This window comes from Bison bison, unplaced genomic scaffold (genome assembly GCF_000754665.1).
Source record: "Bison bison bison isolate TAMUID 2011002044 unplaced genomic scaffold, Bison_UMD1.0 scf7180017864487, whole genome shotgun sequence".
Taxonomy (NCBI): domain Eukaryota; kingdom Metazoa; phylum Chordata; class Mammalia; order Artiodactyla; family Bovidae; genus Bison; species Bison bison.
This window is the reverse complement of record NW_011495047.1, coordinates 4,780,054-4,801,606: the sequence shown is the minus strand read 5'-3', so window position 1 is coordinate 4,801,606 and position 21,553 is coordinate 4,780,054. Positions and strand designations below refer to the sequence as shown.

General features: G+C 44.1%; 1 protein-coding gene across 5 annotated transcripts in view; it reads right to left on the bottom strand.

Moving 5' to 3' along the window:
* Positions 1 to 2,848: 2,848 nt before the first annotated feature.
* GPR116 (G protein-coupled receptor 116) overlaps positions 2,849 to 21,553 on the bottom strand; it is a 113,511-nt gene continuing 94,806 nt past the window's right edge. For 4 of the 5 annotated variants that reach the window (XM_010863055.1, XM_010863054.1, XM_010863057.1 and 1 more), the window contains 9 exons: positions 20,035 to 20,247; positions 17,204 to 17,356; positions 15,075 to 15,283; positions 14,059 to 14,238; positions 9,496 to 10,881; positions 8,052 to 8,093; positions 7,118 to 7,177; positions 6,197 to 6,281; positions 2,849 to 4,110 (listed from right to left, as the gene is read on the bottom strand). In XM_010863055.1, coding sequence (XP_010861357.1) covers positions 4,031 to 4,110; positions 6,197 to 6,281; positions 7,118 to 7,177; positions 8,052 to 8,093; positions 9,496 to 10,881; positions 14,059 to 14,238; positions 15,075 to 15,283; positions 17,204 to 17,356; positions 20,035 to 20,247 — 2,408 coding nt within the window. In that variant the 3' untranslated portion in view covers positions 2,849 to 4,030. Of the gene's footprint in view, positions 4,111 to 4,131; positions 4,788 to 6,196; positions 6,282 to 7,117; positions 7,178 to 8,051; positions 8,094 to 9,495; positions 10,882 to 14,058; positions 14,239 to 15,074; positions 15,284 to 17,203; positions 17,357 to 20,034; positions 20,248 to 21,553 lie in introns of those variants that run through there. The other variant, XM_010863056.1, reaches the window with a different exon arrangement.

Below are 21,553 nucleotides of genomic sequence, written 5' to 3'. Positions count from 1 at the left end.
GAGAAGTCTGAAACAGCGGCAGTAGCCTATTGCAAAAGTGGAGACAATTTATATTAAAAAAAAGCTTCACACCATCTTTTTAGATATTTTATTATTTTAATCAGGGGAAAGACATAGAACTATATGTTGTTGTTGAGTCGCTAAGTCATGTCCGACTCTGTGATCCCATGGACTGCGGAATGCCAGGCTTCCCTGTCCTTCACTATCTCCCAGAGTTTGCTCAGATTCATGTCCACTTAGTTGAGAACCCCATGGACAGAGCTGTATGCTGGAATGCTATTATTAAGACATGATTGAAAATCCCAAGTCATAACTTTAGAAACCTATAGCATCTCACTTCAAAGCTGCTGCTACTGCTGCTGCTAAGCCTCTTCAGTCATGTCCGACTCTGTGCGACCCCATAGATGGCAGCCCCCCATCCCTGGGATTCTCCAGGCAAGAACACTGGAGTGGGTTGCCATTTCCTTCTCCAATGCATGAAAGTGAAAAGTGAAAGTGAAGTCGCTCAGTCATGTCCGACACTTCGTGACGCCATGGACTGCAGCCTACAAGACCCTTCAGTCCATGGGATTTTCCAGGCGAGAGTACTGGAGTGGGGTGCCATTGCCTTCTCCGCACTTCAAAGCTAATAGCCCTGAAATGATGAGACACTCTTCATGGGTGTTCAAAAAACACAAAGCCCCTCCTTTATTTTGGACACTTGGGGAATCAGACTTCTGCTGGCCCGCATCACTGACTTTCTCTAGGGGATGTAGAGCCCCATTTGACAGCACCTTCTCCTGCCACAAATAATACGTGTTCTTCCTACAGGCCACTTCTATGACCTCACTTGTTTCCTTTGTCTTCTAAAATGGTTGTGACTTGTGACTCAGAATAATGTCTTCTGCCACCTCTGTGCTTGCTGGTTGCTATAATCTTTCTCATCCCCACAAAACTGTATTTTTTAGTCTTTCAACCTCTGTGAAGTTCCCTACACAAACCACAAAGAGCTATGTCTTCCCACGGTGTTTCTTAATTTCTGGCCTTAGCAACTAGATCCTGAAATCCCCACGGACTTGTATTTACCTCTTTCTCCAAGTAAACAGCATGACTCGGACGGGAGGGTGGCAGATGCATGACTCATCCAGGAGAGGATGCGTTGCACTGGGCTCAGAATGTTATTCTGGGCTGAGACGACCTCTGTAGTTTGTATCCACTGCTCAGTGGTGGATGCTCTGACCTCATACCCTCTGAAGCATCAGTACAGACTCCATTGCAAGAAACTGACTTACCAGAAGGTCCCTTAATGCAAGAAGGTTTTGCCTGGTGGAACCGGCTTTATACACTGAGAGATTTCAGGGACGTGGGAAAGTAGTGGGCACTTTCCAGGTGAGGTAGGTGCCACATCTCACTTTGTGCCAACACCAGCATTCCCGTTCTTCCTTCCCTCGGAAATCTGCTGCCCAGAGCCCTGAAATCATTGTTGATTGAAAACCAGTGACCCCAGGGCCAAGCATGGCTCCTGTTGTAATTAACAGATTCATAGATCACTCTTTTTTACAATGTTGAATTCTGTTGCTTATTTCAGGGTATTCTTGGCAAAGAGCAGGACTGAACTATGCCTCTTGGAGTTGAGCAGAAAACCAGCATGTACTGTACTTCTCCAATGTTTTGTTTGTACAGCTTTTCCGGAATGTGGATCCAGTACTCTGACTTGAAAGGAGGGAAGTACAGGCACACCTTGAGCGTGTGTGTGTGTGTGCACTGGAGGTGAGGGAACATGCCTCCATTAATGAATGTTGGCAAAGAATCAGATCCCCATCCTGGGGAGCCCCACTGGAGGTTCCTGTCATTATAGAGGTCCCCTTCACAAAATTCAGGACAATAATTCCCAGAGGATCCCTGGGAAGGTCAGTGGAAGGTCAGCGTTTCTTATAGTTCTGTGATTTCGAACAGGAGAACCACAGCCTTCTGAATGCAATGCTTTCCCTGGCTGATCACATCAATACTGCCTAACCCTGTCTCAGTTTTCATGGATAGAACTCCAGAAACCAAATCAGTAAAGCCATTCTTTTCCTGATGTCTAAATCGAATTCAGTTGATCATCCAGCCTAACCTCTGGCTCTGTCTTCTCAGTACCAACTTCTGCCCAAAGTTGATCATCCCCTGGAGAATTTTGAGCTTTATAATCATTTCCTTCAGGGATTTTAAATAATGAACTCTTCAGTTGGGATAATGATGTGACAATTTGCTGGCAAATGTGGGCATAAATATATATGTCACTTGTGAGTATGTAGGAAAAGGGAAAAAAAAAGAGTTCGTTTCCTTGAAACGTGATTGGGATTTCTGTCTGTCCGATCTCTCCCTTCTCATAAAGAAAAGAGAGATAGAGGTAGAATTTAATTAAAAATAAAAGGAAGTGATTTTAAACAGTAAAACTATTAAAAGAAAACTCTTTCAAACCTCAGCGAATAAATGGTAATTGAGTCTCAGCCTCTTTGGTCCTTTCTTCCTGATGGTTGGACCTGTTAGAGCCATCCTTATGAAGACCACACTGCCCATATTTTCAGAGAAGTCCCACATTTTTTATTTCATTATGGCTCCAGGGTCAGACTGTGATTTGGAATATTTGGTTGCTGTAGCTACAGCACATGGTAAACTTTGCTATGGTTGTGATTTTAATAAATATTTATATTATATTTTTAGGAAATGCACACACACACACACAGGTGAAACACACACAGCCACATAGTTCACAAACAATCTGCACCATCTGTTCATCAAGGTAAAGTGTCATTAGGAGCACAGACTAGCCAGCTGGAGAGCTTTTTCCAGAAGATTTCTAAGTAGTTAGAATAAATACCAATTAGACAGTAGAAAACTCTGAATGTATATTGGTCTGGGAACTTAGGAACTGGAAGAATTAACACAGAGAGACCTATACAGCACATCCAGGGCCTCTCAATCCACAGTAACTACAAAAATAATAATATACAACACTGTAAGATCATTCAAATCTTTTCTAGCATGCACAGAAAAGTACCTGGTTAAAGCTGTTAAATATAATTCATGACAGTTGGGAGGGTCTGTTTTCAGTGCAATATATCACATTTGGAAATGAATGGATAGACAAATATATATATTTTTGCTTATAAAAAGTGGAACAAACCAAAACCCAAGGCTGTTCTACTAAACTACTAATATTAAAAATGTAATCAGCAGGTGGTCAGCTGGGATCTAATCATCTAATCACACTTCCTCTGTCCATTCATTCCTCTTAGCTCCAACCTTAACACACAGTAACACGTATGTATGTGTTTAGCATCAGGAGAGTCATGTCTTCTGTGAAATTCTTGTAAATATCATCATTCACTTAAAAGCATCTTGATGATATAATTTCCTCCCTATTTTTTCATTGCCTTTTTTTTTTTTCCTTTTTTGATCTCTCTTAGCTAAGAAAACACCAGGAAAATATTGAACTTTCTCCATGGCTAATTTTCAGTTTTCATTTTGGAGTCATTTTTCAGTGTTGCAGTAAAAGTATTGGGTCATTAACATAGAAATCTTAACATGTCGTCCTTCCGTTATTCTCTATATTTTTTCCTTGTAGTTTCCTCCATCCCTCTCTTCTTTCTTTCTTCCTCTCTTCCATCCTTCCTTCCTAGAATTCACTGAAGAGTTTCCTAAGTCCTGGCCTTTTACTAATTATTTTAATCAAAGCTTATCTTTGGGCCCAGGGTGTGAAAAGGAAAAATGTCCCTGAAATTCTATTTTACAATATAGACAGAGAAGTTGGCTTGAGTTTCAATTAAATACTATACACATTTGGTATCACACAAGAGACAGGGGTGGGGCAGCAACAGAAATGCAACAATTTCCTTTGGTCTGTCTTTACAAAAGAAAGCCTCTTCCCTCATAAAAAAAAGTCTCTTCAGCATCTGCTCCCAGAGGCCTGCGGAAAAAACATGTTACCCACGGCTTGGAAAGGATCTCTTTTGCAGAGCACATCCACTGTTTCCCAAGAGGTCCCATGGGCTGGATTTTCCTGTCCTTAGTTGAGCAATGAATAAGCACTGGATGTGTTTTCCAGGGATGAACTGGTTGTTTCCGGGGTGGAAACATTGTATGTTCCTGAAAAACACAACAGCAGCTCAGCTGAAGGTCACCGCTTCATGATCACTGGGGTGTGAATCTCTGCTGCTCGCCCAGGGGGCGCTCTACTCCAGGAGCCAGCTAAGCCATGCCTGGAAATGAACCCATGCCTGCCCTCCTCCCCAGACCCAGAAGTCCTGGAGAACAAACCAAGCTGTTCTCAAGCATGCGTGGCAGCCGATAAGACAAGCACTAACTACTTCACATCACACCAGCAGCCAGATTTCTACAGAGGACAGGGAGATCTTGACACGGGCAGCCCTCTGCATGCTGCCTCATGCAACAGCCTAGGGGACATCCATATGGAGGAACATCCCTGGTCCCCTTGGGTTGGTGTGACTTGGGGAAGCTCTCAGGAGGGGTCTGAGCCGGGGAAAGGGAGGAAAGTAAAAAAAGAGGAAATTGCAGGGGAAGAAGAGGCAGGACCAGGAAAGCAGCAGGAGTCAGGGGATAACAACAGGGGTAGCAGGGAGAACGGCCCGGGAGCAACGGCACAGACTGCTGCCAGCGTGGGGCGGGCGGAGGACAGAGCAGGCGAACAGTAGGGGCTGTGTGTTGGGCAGGGGAAGTGACACAGTGCCCACCCTACCATCAGATGGGCGGACTGCCACGGCTAACAGGGTTTCCATCATTGCCTGGGGGAGCCCTTGGGGCTGCTGACAACATAAACCAAAGTTATAGTGATTATGGAGCCCTCGAATAGGCCACCTTGGATCAGCATGAATGACCCTGAAAGGCTGAGTGGCAGCGGCCAGGAGACTCGGGCCCTAGGACCTCGGGATCTGGGCCCCAGCTCTTGATCTGACTGGTTCAGAAACAGGGAACACACTTCACTGGCCTTACATAATGTGTAACTCAGATTCTGTGGAATCATTTCATAGAGTTTTCACTGTTCTCGCTTTAATGCAAATGCTAAACACCATCCGGGGCTTCCCAGGTGGCACTAATGACAAAGACCTGCCTGCCAATGCAGGAGACATAAGAGACTGGTTTGATCCCTGGATCAGGAAGATCCCCTGCGGGAGGAAATGGCAACCCACTCCGGTATTCTTGCCTGGAGAATCCCATGGACAGAGGAGCCTGGTGAGCTACAGTCCATGCAGTCCCAAAGAGTTGGACACAGTGAAGCGACTTAGCACCACAAACACGATCCAGGGACAATGCCCGCCGAGGTGAAATGTTCTAACATATCCTGGATCTCGGATGATTTCACAACAGATCCAACAAAAAGTGAAGGTCCTCCAGTTTCATGAGTAAAACATCAAGCTGAAGCCCCAAATGCCAAGTTCTCCTGAGCTTTAATAAGTTAGGCATTCCCCAAATTCACTCTTATCCAGAGAGCCATAGTCTGGAAGGCTTTCGACACATTTCATACATTTCTTCGTTTGTGAGATCTGTTCAGTTTGGAGGAGCTGGAAGGAATTCTAGTGCCTGTTTTCCCTGGCAGGAGGTGAGGAGTTGGGGTGACATGGGACAGGAGTTTCAGCTTGCCAGAACAGCTGAGGCCCACCGCCCAAAGTCATTCACATCCTTCATCTTATGTCTAAAGGGAGAAAATGTTCATTGCACATATCCCTAATAGAATAGCTAACTCGGGTGACCCCTCATATGTATGCAAGGTTTTAAAAATGCCCATGTGTAAAACAAGAACACTCCAAAAAAAGAAAAAAAAAAAAAAAAGAAATGAAACTCACAGCATGGGATGCTATGGTAGGATCCTCTAATTATTTTCTTCACTGTACCAGAACCCAGAACTATGACCTACCTACTCTTATATAACATGAATAGAACTTTGTGTTTGATTAGGATAGCAATTAACATACAGTTCCCATTTTTATGGTGGATATGGTTTTGATGTAGAGTTCTCTGCAGGCTGAAGGCAGTTGCCCTCTGTACCAACCTCCTGGTAGTTTGGGAAAATATAAGCAGTATTTAACCTCTGCCCCAAATAAAGCCACTGTGGGTCAATGTTATGAAGTAGACAGTTAGACACTAGGGGTGAGATTTGCCCCCGGGGCAAATATGTTTAGGTCAACCCAGGAAACATCTAGAGGACGCTACGTACCTGTTTTACCAAACAAATTGTTAAATCTTCTTGATATTGGAGAACTCATTGAAAATACAGGTGTAGATGAACCTATGGACGTTGACTAGAGAAGAAAAAAAAGAATTACAAAGTAAACATGTTAGTCCAAGGTCCTGCGTGAATCTGTAAGATGATTTGTTTGCTGCCCTCTCGTGGTCACTGCCTGCATTTTCATCTCACCTAAGGAGAGGGCCTGGATGAACCTGAATTTCTATTTCAGACAAATTAAGCGGGAAAGCCTACTGGTGACCATTAAGAATCTGCCTGCAATGCAGGAGGCCTGGCTTCAATCCCTGGATCAGAAAGATCCCCTGGAGAAAGGAATGGCAACCTCCTCCAGTGTTCTTGCCTGGAGAATTCCATGGACAGAGGGGCCTGGTGGGCTTAAAGTTCTTGGGTGCCAAAGAGCTGGACACGACTGAGTGAATACCACTTTCAATTTAAGCAGGAAAGCCACCTTTTGAAACACCGGAGTCTCGTCATAGGTATTAGGCAATTGACTTCCAAATACGTATTTTACTGTTTGATAAGGTTTATTATCTTCTGACATGTGAAAACAAATAGTTATTTTCCAAGAAGAACTACACAAAATTCATCATTATTCTTCAAATTGTGTTCTCAAGGCTCATAAATGGCCTTGAGTTTCCCCAGAAGATTGCTTCTCATGGAAATTTGGTCTTAACTTCCAGTTGATACTATCCGAGCTATTGGCTCCTATAACCCCTATTTTAAGATGTGGGGACAGCATCTAAATGCTGGTTCATTGCCATGGTTTTTTATTAAAAGGCAGAATCAGGTACAAAGCAAACACGGTGGAATAATCTGTAATTATTACACTACACTACAATTGGTAGTGGAGAGAGAGGGGTTTTTCAGAGTCTCTACAAAGAAACTATTTACCTTTGAGTGCTGTGAAGACCATTTTGACCGTGAATACTTATTCAGCAAGGCTTCCTGCACCTGCAGAGTTTAAGAGAAGCCACTGTCAAATGCTGAGAAGGGTTTGGAGAGAAAGGAAGCCTTCTACACTGTTGGTGGGAATGTAAATTGGTAACAGCCACTGTGGGGACCAGTGTGGAGGTCCCTTAAAAAACTAAGAACAGAGCTACCATATGACCCTGCAATCCCCCTCCTGGGCATATACCCAGAGAGCAGTACGGTCCAAAAGGATACATGCACACCAGTGTTCACTGTAGCACTGTTTGCAATAGCCAAGACATGGAAGCAATCTAAATGTCCATCGATAGAGGAATGGATAAAGAAGATGTGGCACATATATACAATGGAATATTACTCAGCCATTAAAGATAGTGAAATAATGCCATTTGAAGCAATGTGAATGGACCTAGAGATGGTCATACTGAGCGAAGTAAGTCAGAGAAGGAGAAGTACTGTGTGGCATCTCTCATATGTGGAATCTAAAAAGAAATGATCAAATGAACTTATTCACAAAACAGAAACAGACTCACAGATTTAAAGAAAGAACTTACGGTTGTCAGGAGGGGAGAGTGGGGGGAAGGGATAGTTAGGAAGTTTGGGATCAACATGTATACACTGCTGTGTTTAAAATGAATAACCGACAGGGTCCTACTCTATAGCACAGGGAACTCTGCTCAATGTTATGTAGCAGCCTGGATGGGAGGGGAGTTTGGGGGAGAATGGATACATGCACATGTAGGGCTGAGTCCCTTCACTGTTCACCTGAAACTATCACAACATTGTTAATCAGCTCTATTCCGATATAAAATGAAAAGGTTAAAAAAAAGGCCATTGTCAACCTAACATGTCATGGTTCGTTAGACTTTTCTAGGAGGATGACTGTTATGGTTCTTACCTTCTGATCCCAGAGGCATCCAAAGAGTAAAATGAATAATCCCTGAAAAAAATTAGAAAGAAGTGCATTTTAATCATATTATTTACTAATCATATTCTTGTCTAGCAAAATAGGAAGTATTGTTCACATAGCATAGGATTTGTAAGCTACTTCTTTCTACAGCTGCATTTATGGTCAAGTAGATGACAATGATGTAGCAGGTTCACACCAAGGGACCTTCAATGTTATAATGTTATAAGGATATTTTCCATTTCCCGATTTCCACCCAATTATAAGCTGGAGGTCCTGCTGGTTATGTTATTAAACATGCCTCTTATGTCTACAGTAGCCCTCATAGTTGTAATGGGAACATAGGGCATGAGGTAGAATAATCAGTACCTCCTAGTCAAGTCATCATTAGACGTGAGCCTTAGAGTTTGGAGTAGCAGGATTTGCGTGGTCTTGGCATGAGCATCTAGGGTGATGTCTCAGCATGACCTCCAGATGCCCTGCCTACTCACCAGCACATGGGAGCCTAGGGTTACCATTCATCTATTGGTCAAATCACAATCAAGCATCCCCTCCTTGTGCTCCAAAGGCTTGTTAAAGCTCTCCCAACAATGTGACTTGTATTATAATTAGTTTTGCACTGCTGGAGAGCAAAGGGAATGTCTTTTACATTTTCATATAATGAAAGTGAAGTTGCTCAGTCGTGTCCAACTCTTTGCGACCCCATGAACTGTAGCCTGCCAGGCTCCTCTGCCCATGGGATTGTCCCGGCAAGAATACTGGAGTGGGTTGCCATTTCCTTCTTCAGGGGATCTTCCTGACCCAGGGATCAAACCCAGGTCTGCTGCAATGCAGGCAGACTTACCATCTAAGCTACCAAGGAAGCCCATTCATATAATGAATGGAGCAGAATTCTTTCAGCCTTCAGCAAATGTTACCTGAGAACCTACTATGTGGTATCAAGCATTTACTTCATTTGTCGAGGTTACCCAACTTCTAGCCTGTTCCAAGGTCTTTGCTGGAACTAGGGAGGTACTGCTAAGTAAGAGAGGTGCTTCCACCTCACCAAGGCAGAGCGCATTTAATGCTTGTGGAAATTAACTGGAAAGGCTGTTTGGTTTAACGGTGGTATTTGCGTTTAGGATATAATAGATGGCATCAAGATAACATTGGATAAATAGCAGAATCCAGCGTAGGGGAGGGACTTTCCTCCCATGTACATCATCAAGGCACTTAGCAGGAGGCACATATGCAACTAGACTATAATGCAGGTGATAAGAGGTGTGAGGTTCCATGGGAGCAGAGGAACGTGCCTTTTCTCTTGCACTGAGTTCTTGCCATTACTGTTCTTTAGGGCCAGGGCTGCCTCTGAACTCAAACCCTTCCTCATTCCTCCCCTTGTTTGTGTTTCTACCATTGCAGATCCTGGCTGAGAGCGCTGCCCTGCAGAGCATACCTGGAAGGCATTGAGGAGGGTGAACACAATGTGGAACACAGCGTTGCTCCCCTGGAACACGGTGGCCAGCCCGAAACCCCAGGTGAGCCCCAAGAGCGGCGTGAGGACCCCAATGCTCTTGGCGACCTGGAACAGGCTGCTCTTCTCCTGCTTGCTCGGCTTGTCCCCGACGGAAGGCCTCAGGATCTTGGTGATGACCACGACCGTGATGGTCATGTTTACTACCACGATGATCAGGGCCGGGATGACGAAGGCCAGCAGGGCTTTGGTGTCCTCCCAGTTGAGCCAGCAGGCGTTCTTCCTCATGTAGACCTCCCGGGGCTGGGTGGCCCCCACTGTGATGATGGAGATGACCAGAGGGCAGCCGTACCCCAGAGAAAAGGCGATCGTCTTCTGAATGGACTTGCTCGTGTCGTGTAGAATGAAAACCAGGCGGTAGAAGAGCATGAGCCCCAGGGTCAGCATCCAGAAGAAGACACTGAGGTAGAAGAAGTGGACGAAGAAGGTGGCGGCCACACAGGCCGTCTCGTTGAGCGGGAAGCGATGGTCGTGGATGGCGGCGGCCACGATGAACCAGACGTCGGCCACCAGCAGGGAAGCAGTGATGTTGACGATGCAGATGTGGCGCATGGAGGAGGTCCGGTTCTTGGTCACCGATTTCCATACCACGGCCTCCACGACGAGGCAGGCTGCTAAGCTCAAGATGGAAAAGCACAGCCCGATGTAGGAAATGATATCCAGCAGGATTTTCAGGAGAGAATCAGGGTCTGGGGAGTCGGGGGACATGAGGATGGAGAAGGAGGTGAGGTGTTCACAGCTGCAGGACACGCTGTCCTCAGTGACCTCTTTCACATAGCACCCACTGCTGTCCCACCCCCCGGTGTGGTTGGCGAGGTCGAAGTTCCAGAAGACACACTGCGGTATCCCGCCCAAAGGGTGGTTGTTTTTGAAAGTCATCAGAATCCTGAATGGCGTGGTTATGCTGCGGCTGACGGTGGTGGTCATCACCAAGCTGTTGGCAAAGTTCTGTCCCGGAACATCCCTGTCGAGGATGGTTTTGAGAGTTGGGAAAGCCACAGTGACAACAAATGAATCTGGCTGCAGGTGTTCCAGCTGGCATCCATTGATGGTCACGTTGCCCCAGAGGTCAGAGTCCAAGAAAATAAAACTTTGCCTGTACGATTGGGGGTGGCCAGGTTTTATGACCATGCTCTTCATCTGCACGTTAGGTTGGGAGATGGTGCTGTCTTCTGCTCGTAAAACTCGGGAAAATCTTTCCACTGAATCCAATAGCTGTGAGCTATAATTGGTTTTTTGCTGCTGTGACATCTTCCAGGTATTCAAGGCAGACTTGCCAAGGATGATATTGACCGTGGAGAGGACGTGCTGTAATTGACAAGGCATGGGATCAAACCAACTGAATGTTTTCAATCATAAAAGAGAGAGAGAGAGAAAAAAAAAAAGCACATCTCCTTGGAAACTGGTTAAGTGGGTACATGCAGGCGTGCATGCTCATTTGCTAAGTCATGTCAGACTCTTTTGCAACCCCATGGACTGCAGGCCACCAGGCTCCTCTGTCCATGGGATTTCCCAGACAAGAGAACTGGAGTGGATTGCCATTTCCTCCTCCAGAGGATCTTTCTGACCTAGGAATGGAAACCAAGTCTCCAGTGTCTCCTGCACTGGCAGGTGGATTCTTTACCACTGAGCCACCTGGGAAGCTCTAAGTGGGTACAGGGAAAAAGAAAAGAGAAGGGGGAAGTGCAGCATCACAGGCTGAGGGGACAATGATCCACCTTCTTACGGGAAAAATTAGCAGAGGATGGACCCCCCAACTTCAAGACTTTGTGAAATGTTTAGCAGTCGTGATGGTGAGAACCACCCTTAAAACTCACTAAAGTCGACTCAGTAGGCTGGCAGAGATGTTTATTAATTGCTTTATGTTTTATTTTATTTTAAATCTCAAGCCAGTAAAGGCTTTTGGGATGGGTGGTATTTCACCAGCAAGGGTGAGGGAGTCTTGGAAGACCCTCTCAAATGCTGAGCATCAAATAAGACACGTGAGTGTTGTTAAAGGCACCTTTCTTTTTTGCTCGACATTTTGATTCTCTCTCCCATACACTGGGAATTGTCATTTGTGGTTTATCTCCACGGAGAGAAGTAGCTTCTCTCTGCCCTTCTTCGTGTGGTTCTCTTCTCTGAAATGATGAGCCCTGGAGTTAGTTGAACAGTGGCCCCAAAATGACTTGTCTTAATTCCCAAACTCTGTGAATGTGACCTGATTTGGAGAAAGGGTCTTGGTAGATGTTATTAAGGATCTTGAGAGAAAAATCACCCTGGATTACTTGGGTAGGCCCTAAATCCAGTGACAAGTATCCTTAAAAGAGACAGAAGAGGAGGAGCTAAATGGAGAAAATGAGTCATGTGAGGACAAAGTCGGAGGTTGGAATGAGGCAGCCACAAGCCAAAGAATGCCTGGAGCTACTAGAAGCTGGGAAGTGAACGTGACAGTCATTCAGACTTGCCTGACTCTGTACAGCCCCATGGACTGTCGCCTGCCCGCTCCTCTGTCCATGGGATTCTCCAGACAAGAATACTGCAGTGGGTAGTCATTCCCTTCTCCAGGGATCTTCCTGACCCAGGGATTGCACCTGGGTCTCCTGCATTGGCAGGCTGATTTTTTTTACCATCTGAGCCACCAGGAAAGCTCACTAGAAGCTAGAAGAGGTGATCAAAGATTCTTCCCTAGAGCCTTCAGAGGAAACATGGTCCCCAGACACCTTGATTTCAGGCTTCTAGCCTCAAGGAGTGTGAGAGAGGACATTTCTGTCATTGTAAGCCACCCAGTTTACAGCGGTTTGTTAGAACAGCCCTTGCAGATCTGTATAAGCTCCTTGGACTCTTGTAACCCAGGCTGCTTGCCGGTTGCCTCTGGTTGGGTTTGTCCAGTGAGAAACATCAGCAGGAGGTGGGATGATGAGAGAAGAAAGAAGCTGAGATCTGTTTTTCCTGCATCCTCATTTCTTCTGTCAGCATATCTTTGGTATAGTTATGTCCTTCCCATACTACAGCTCCTGCTCAGTGATCCCTCCTCCAAGGTTATGGGTGCGCTATTTCCCTGCTTTCCCTGTTAATCCTCAAGGTAGTAAAGGTTTCTAAATGTTTCTGGTCTCTGGTTGCCTCACACTTTTAAAAAAATTCCTAGTTTTACCTCTGTAAGTATCCCTTCGCTAAAGTATCTTCATTTGAACTCTGGTGGGTGAATTCTTTACTCTTAGAACACTGATTACTGGAAAAAAAAAAAAAGGAACCTTCTTACACTGTTGTTGGGAATGTAGATTGATATAGGCAGAATGGAAAGTAGTATGGAGGTTCCTTCAAACACTAAGAATAGAACTATCATTTGATCCAGCAATTCCACTCCTGGGCATATACCCAGACAAAACCATCATTCAAAAAGATAAATACACCTCAATGTTAATTGCAACACTATTTACAATAGCCAAGACATGGAAGCAACCTAAATGTCCATCAACAGAGGAACAGATAAATATGTAGTATATATATTCAATAGAATATTACTCAGCCATAAAAAGGAAGGTAATTGTGTCATTTGAAGAAATGCGGATGGGACTCAAAGACTGTCACACAAAGTGAAGTAAGTCAGAAAGAGAAAAACAAATATTGTACATTAATGCATATATGTGGAATACATAAAAATGGTATAGATAATCTTATTTTCAAAGCAGAAACAGAGAACAAACATATGGATACCAAGGGGAAAAAGGGGAGTGGGATGAATTGGGAGATTGCGATTGACATACATACACTATTACATGTAAAACAGATGGCTAATTAGACCTATTGTACAGCCCAGGGAACCCTACTCAGTGCTCTGTGGTAACAGAAGTGGGGAAAGTGAAAGTGAAAGTCGCTCAGTCATGTCTGACTCTTTGTGACCCCATGGACTATATAGCCTATGGAATTCTCCAGGCCAGAATACTGGAGTGGGCAGCCTTTCCCTTCTCCAGGGCATCTTCCCAACCCAGGAATGGAACCCAGGTCTCCCACATTGCAGGTGGATTCTTTCCCAGCTGAGCCACAAGGGAAGCCCCAACTGAAGTGGGAAGGAAATCCACAAAAGAGGGGATATATGAATATGTATAGCTGCTTTGCTCTGCTGTGCAGCAGAAATGAACACAACACTGTAAAGCAACTATACTCCAATTAAAAAAAAGAAAGAACACTGATTGCTTCAAAGGTCATGTTTGGTGAGAGACTGTTGAGAATCCCACCTTGTACATATTCTGAAAACCTTTCATTCCTAGTTTTCTTAGAAAGCAGGTAAGAATTCATTCTCTATTAGTGAAGAAACTAATGAGATTCTTTAAAAAGTCATCTTAAGATCCCAAGATATACACGCACATGCTAAAAGCCAGAGCTGGCAAGGCGCTGCTTAGGAAAAGAGAGAATTTGCAGTGGAGAGAACTTATGTTTCTTGACCCCAAGTGCTGAGGGATGAAGAGATGAGAAGCCAGACTCCTGTAAGACGAACAAACTCACCGTCATCATTTCTGAATTCACTTGGGTTGGAACTGTTGAGAACAGGTCCAGGATGTTAATAATAGCTCCCAGGGTCCCAGAAAATGAGTCGACTTCAAGTTTCACTTGCTTTGTGCTAATGGAAAGATTCCCTAGGTAGGACGGGAGCTTCTCGTCCTGGGTGGGGCTCTTAACCAAAGCCTAAGAACAAAAAAGCCAACACAATCAGACAAAAAAAAAAAAAAAATTGCAACTCATTTATTGTAACTTATGGAATTTGAGGACTCTTGAATTCTCAGCAACATAAGCATGAGAGGTGAAAGTATTTATTTTGATGAAATGAAACATATGTCCTCGCCACATGGCACTCACTTCTACTCTAGGTAAGAGAGGTCAGCTAGCCCCTTCTAGGACTATAGATGACTTGTAAGGATAAAGGAAGTCTCAGACGTGTAAAAGCATAAAGCCCAATTTTTTTTTTCCTATTGATGAACCTTACTTTTAAAAAAATTAATTTATTTTTTTCGGCTGTGCTGGGTCTTCATTGCAGTGTATGGGCTTAGTTGCCTAGTGGCGTGTGGGATCTTAGTTCCCCCGACCAGGGATTGAGCCTGCGTCCCCTGCATTGGAAGGAGGATTCTTAACCACTGAACCACCAGGGAAGTCCATAAATCTTACTTTTTATTTTGCTTTCTTTCTGAAAAGATTAGAACTATTAGCTTGATATAAAAATTCTTCAAAGGAGCACATTTAGAGGGGATGACTTCACCAACATGACTTTTATCATTGAGCTAACAGAAACCAAGGTGAAGGCGCACAGCTAGTCCTAGGGCAGAACGCACATTGTGTTGCCTCTCTATTGGTATTCACGCAAAATATTAAGCATGTCTAGAGTTGCATCTTATTTGGAAATAAACAAGTGTAGCTTTGAGAGCAACACGAAGCAGCTCAAAGTCCATTTTCCTAAGTGCTGAAAAATAGGCTCAGCTAAACATAGCTCCCCACCAAGAGCTCAGAGTCAAGGGTTTAAAGATCACCTTGGCCAGCTGGAGCAGAGCATTTATTGGAGCAGAGATGCAGTCATTTCTCTCAATCTGCCACTGGGAGCCCACGCATCTATAAGTTATGATCCCTCCAATAGGACTCTCACGGCTTCTGGTAATGTTCGAGAACCGGCAAAGCTTCTGGATGACTTTCCCAGGCTCCCCAACACCTAGGATAGGATCCTGGCAGGTGATGCTCTCCCCTGCATTGGAAACGTGGATATAAAAGGCACAGTTGAAAAGAGGAGAAAAGATAGTTGAAACAGGACCAGGCTTAGGTGGCGTTTTGATATTTGAACTCATCTTCTTCACTTTCAGTGACCTTTTCCGAGTTTCCACACAGATCTGATTCTAATTTGCACTGGCTTTTCCTCTAAGCCTCATTCCCACCTCCAATCTCCAGGAATTTTCTCTTTGCTGCCTGTAAAATCTAAGCGATGAAAATAACAAGAGCTTAATGTGTACTCATCCAGATAAAAGATATGCAGGTGACCATGAGTGTTAGGGATGCATGGGATCTTCATGCATGGGATTCTCAACTCTGATGCTTAAGAATCACCAGAGGAGCCTTGGAAATACCAATGTCCAGGCTCACTCCAGTCCAAGTAGATCAGAACCTCTCAGGCTGAAATTCAAGCTTCAACAGTTTTTAAAGCCTGCTTGTGATTCCTGGGTGCAGCCAAGGATAAGAGGCACCATTTTAATCTAAAGCTATAATTAGCAGTAGGAATTCTAGGCACCCATGACCTGAATATTCTAGACAATATTTATAAGCATTTATTCCTTCTGGTTTCCCTTAAGGATGACTTCCCTTTTCCTCTACCTAAGACCAGACTTCATTGGAAAATGGCATTTGTTGCAGAATCTCCATCTCCAGGGAACTTGGGACTCTCTGATGAGCAGAAACACCTCCCCATCATCTTTTAGCATTTATTGAGTTCCCAGCCACTGTAGAAAAATCTTAAAACACCTAAGTAATTTTCTATTGGGAAAGGGCTGAGGAATCAGAGTTTGCAAGAAGAACAAAGAGGAGAACAAAGGTAAGTGAATAAAACATGATGGCACCTGGGCTAAGACGGGAGGACAGAGGAGAAGTGACCTTGGCTGCCCTCTGGAAAAGGTGTGCTTGGTGGGGTCAAGGGATGGTGACTCAGAGATACAGGGAGCTCTTCATTGCTTCCTACTTTGGTGTCTGGGCCTCAGATACCAACACCTATGAGAAGGACCAAAAATCCCTCAATAAACTCAAACAGGCTTGGTAACAGAGGCATAGATCCTTCAGACATCATGGGGTTTTTTATAGAGACAATTTATGGGGCCAGGGGATTGCTTATGATGCAGACCCAGGAGTATCTTTTTACCTTAAAAAATAGTATATGAGGTGGCATTGGCTCAGCGATAACAAAGGATGGGAAAGACAGTTTCTGATGTTTTATTATTTTTAAGATATTTTGATGTGGAACATAAATTTATTATGGTATTGATTCTGTCTCATATTTTGGTTTTTTGACCCTGAGGCATGTGGGATACTAGCTTCTCAACCAGGGATGGAACCCACACCCCCTACATTGGAAGGTGAAGTCTTACCCATTGGACTGCCAGGGAAGTCCCTCTGATTCTTTTTCTGTAGCTCTGGGAAACAGTGCTGATGGGGGCATATAGTAGACTGGATATTTGAACTTTGCTGAAAGTCTGTAACTTTGCTGAAAGTTCAAAGTGGCCTCAGCCCCATACAAACACCATCCACTCTTAACTGGTGAGGGCAGGGCTTCAACTCTCAGAATCAATGGGTATATGGCTTTATCTGCCAAGCTTTGTTAATTTCTTCCCACCTAATCACTACCAGAGTTAATCAGATAGCCTCTTCTAGCCACCCACAACCGTCTCTAGAGCAGAACTTACCCCATTACATGTGATAACATTTTAAAATCACATGTATCTCTCTCTTAGATGTGAGGCCAAGAAACATAGCTTATTTCTTTTCAATCCCCCATGCTTAGCTCAAGTCTTGCCACATGAAAGAGATTAACACACATTTATTGATGGATGAATGAGGGAGTGAATCAATAAATGAATCTCTGCCCATGACTGTAACATTTTAAAATAATTAAAAGTGCTCTCACCAAGAACCAGGTTAAGCTTCATAGACGGGCTCTGGACTGAATTATTAGCGGCATTGGCAAAGTGACAGAACACATCCACATTTTCTGGACAGGAAACCGAGTCTGCCACGAAATGGTGTTTGTAGCACACTTGCTTTTCATTAACTTCTTTTACTAAAATAAAATCAAAGAATGAAGTCACAACATAAGTATTCAAAGCACGGATTTTGTTAAAAATCATCCAACGTGGATAAACTTGTTCAAACTGTTTTCAAGATTATGTGCCACATTCATCTTTTATGTGGTTCGCAAAATGCCACTAGCCTAGAAGTAACTAAGCCTGCACTGGCATGCATGCTGGCCAAAACCTTACCTCCACCATTCATGGCTCCAAGTCTATGCCCACCCAGTTTTGGACCATCAGAATGCTTTCTCAGCATCCTTCTATCTACTGAAACCCCATCATGCTCTGCACTTTTATCCTATCCTGCTTTCATCGCATTTGCTTAGAGGTCACCAAAGGAGAAGACCTGGAGAAGGAATCAGTTACCTCCTCCAGTATTCTGGCCTGGAAAATTTCACAGACTGTATAGTCCATGGGGTCACATAGAGTTGGACATGACTGAGCGACTTTCACACTTCACTAAAGGAAAAGAGGGTGTCAGAGGATGAGACGGCTGGCTGGACAGCATCACCGATGCAATGAATATGAACTTGGGCAGATTCTAGGAGATGGTGAGGGACAGGGAGGCCTGGCATGCTGCAGCATATGGGGTCACAAAGAATTGGACACGACTGGGTGGCTGAACAACAACAACTCCTACCAGACCCTAAGGTTTTAGCGGGTAGGTACCTGGTCATACTTATCTTTGCATCTCCTAGTGCCTAGGTCAGTGTTTGGCACACAGAAAACCCTGAACACATGCGTGATTACCACAGAATGTTGAAATGCTTAAATATTTCCGTACCCAGATTGATTTCATATCCCCCTGCCACGCATCCTTCTCTAAATTGTCTAGTCTTTATGGGATTCCCCACTTTTCTGAACTTCCATTGTTCTTTCCATCTGTTAATGCTCATTTTGGGGTATTTAATATTCTATATATTGCCTTTTAGGACATATGCTCTTCTAGATATTAATCTACATGCCCCACTTCTTTGATCTCCTTTTCATTGCTTCCTGTATTCTTTGTGTTCTATATTAAGCAGGAGGTCCCCAAGAACCATTCTTGAAAGTATGAATGAGCTCCTAAATCCCTGGTGATGGTGTCAGTGAGTTAAGATTTGGGACTGTGAAGTCATATTTGGTTGATCTTTATCTGAATGAATCCTGAGGGATCTGGGTGGAAGGTACATTCAACCAGACAGGACTTGAATTTTTTTTTTTTTTTTGGTCAGGTACCATTGAGTGCTACCAATGGAGTCTCTTAAGTTAATTATTCCTCAGCTTGGAGTTCCTGGACCACATAGGTAGTATAAATTCAAGCCCCAAACCTAGGCAGGACAATCATAATTCTCAGGTGAAATTTTTACCTTTTATCAGCAATGAGGCCAAGCTCTTAACTCTTGCAGATGAATTTTAGTTTTTTCCTAGATTCTTCTTCTTTTACTAAGCACGTCATTATCTGAGGGCCCTGACATTGTGCTGGTGGGTGGGGTGCCTTAGTTACTGCCTTGGGATCAAGGCCTTCTCTCTAATACACTTCAGAGCTTTCAAACTCAAATTCAAGATTCTGGGTTTCTGATTTTGGCAAATGCCTTCAGGGCATCTCATCATTAGCAAAAACATTTCCTATAATTCTTCTTTTTTTAATTTTTATTTATTTTTATTTTTTAATTATTATTATTATTTTTACTTTATAATATTGTATTGGTTTTGCCATACATCAACATGCATCCACCACGGGTGTACACGTGTTCCCCATCCTGAACCCCCTCCCACCTCGCTCCCCATACCATCCCTCTGGGTCATCCCAGTGCACCAGCCCCAAGCTTCCTGTATCCTGCATCGAACCTGGACTGGCGATTCATTTCTTATATGATATTATACATGTTTTAATGCCATTCTCCCAAATCATCCCCCACTCCCTCTCCCACAGAGTCCAAAAGACTGTTCTATACATCTGTGTCTCTTTATTGTCTCGCATACAGGGTTGTCGTTACCATTTTTCTAAATTCCACATATATGCGTTAGTACACTGTATTGGTGTTTTTCTTTCTGGCTTACTTCACTCTGTATAATAGGCTCCATTGTTTCTGTTACTCTTTGGGCTGCTCAGTTGTGCATTTACAGGATTCTTGTGGTACTATGATTGCATACTAACTCCTGCACAGAGGGAGGAATGATCAGAATATCTAGTCTACTATATGGAACATGTAGAAGGCTCGTGACGGTAACTTAATATGGTCTTCAACAGCCATCACTAGAAACAATGGGCTCCACTCTCACAGACTCTCAAAATTTTGTCACAAACCACTTGCTCAGATGGTAAAGAACTGGCCTACAATGCAGGAGGCCCAGGTTCGATCCCTGGGTCTGGAAGATGTCCTGGAGAAGGGAATGGGTACCCACTCCAGTATTCTTGTCTGGAGAATTATATGGAGAATTATATGGTGGGCTACAGTCCATGGGGTCTCAAAGAGTCAGACATGACTGAGCAATTAACATTTTCACATTTCAACGAGCCACTGGCCACATAGCAAAATAGAAGGCAGTAAAGCCTCATGGACTCCTCTGTTATATTCTGTCTGATGGAATCCTTACGTCTCTTTACCCCTACTTTAAGAGTAAATATGTAGACTCCATGTATATGGAATCTTATGTCCTAACAATTCAGCAGTGGGCATCTTACCAGCAGGAAAGGACGAGGAACCCACTTGAAAAATAACCCTGTAGTCTGAATCTTCCTCAATGCAGCATCTGATGTGATGGGAGCTATGGCATGGAATTGCAGCTTCCACAGGATCAACCATGATGTTGGACTCTAGAGGCAGCGGGTACACGATGACATCTTTGGCCATGACCCTGTACAAATTCTTGTATCGAAATACACAGTGATAGGTTCCTGAGTGGAAGGAAGCCAAGAAGAGATGGAACAAAAGTCATCGCTCCAGAAAGGCATTAGCTGAACCTCAAAAACATCATGCTGAGTGACAGAAGCCAGACGCAAAAGGCCACATATCGTATGATCCCAGTTCTATGAAACGTCTACAGTAGACAAATACACAGGAACAGAAAATAGAGTAGTGGTTGCCTAGGGCTGGGGGTTTGGGAGAAAATGAGGTGACTTGTAAAGCATATGGAATTTCTCTTGGTGGGGGTGGGGAGTGATGAAAATGTTCTCAAATCGACTACAGTAAAGTTTGCACAATTCCAGTACACTAAAAGCCACTGAACTGTATCCTTTGAATGAATCAATTCTATAGTGCATGAATTTTATTTAATAAAGCAATTGCAAAATCAAACAAACAAACAAACAGGAAGGCATTGGCTGAAAAAGTTAAGAAGAGGATTGGGTTTCCTTGTCAAGCTGGGACAAGTGCACAGTGACCCCTCCTGGGCCCTAGATGAGAAAACGCTCCGTTGAGTCCCCTCCTGGGCTCTCTGTGCATTTGAACCCATCCTCATGGAAATATTCACTTACTTTTGAATACAATGTAGTGGCTTATCCAGAGTCAAACAGCCTGTTGTAGTGGGGTCGAGTTTCAAATCAGGTTCCCAAGACCTCCTCCAAGGCTCTTTCTTTAACCAGGAGGGAAAAAATGAGAATTTTGGTATGGGCTGGGCTGGGGAGTTCTTTGAAGAAAGTTGTCAGTGAGATGGAGCCAGAGCCGTGGGGTCTTGTGACACCATCTCTAAGGGAGTAGATGCTTCTGGTTCTGGCACATCATTGCACCGCTAAGGAGTGCAGAGGGAAGGGGGAAGGAGGGAGAAGTGGATTGTGAACTCTTGGGAGAGTTTGACCTGTGGACTCTGGGATTAGATGTCTGACGCTTATCTAAAAAAGTCTGAAGATGAGAATGGGCCGACTCAACTTTGCAGGAGTGAAGAGAAGGCTGCAGCGGGAGTTGCCTGCACGCCCAGTGCTTGGTGAAGCAGAGTGGACTACTGACAGGGCTTGGGTTGACCTTCATGAAAGCCACCTTTCCCACTGGACTTCACACCAGAGCCCATCAGGGGATGAGCCGCCGCTGGGTCAGCTGCTGTGGGGACAGCCGGAAGTTTATCACAGCATCTACAGATAAGTAGGACCTTTCAGTGTTGCTGACATTGCTTCTCTTTGTCCTAACTTTGGGGGAGTCAGAGCAGCTGCTGGGCAGAGAAAAAAACAAGTAGGAAAAGACCAGAGAGAAAATGCCTTCCAATTCCCA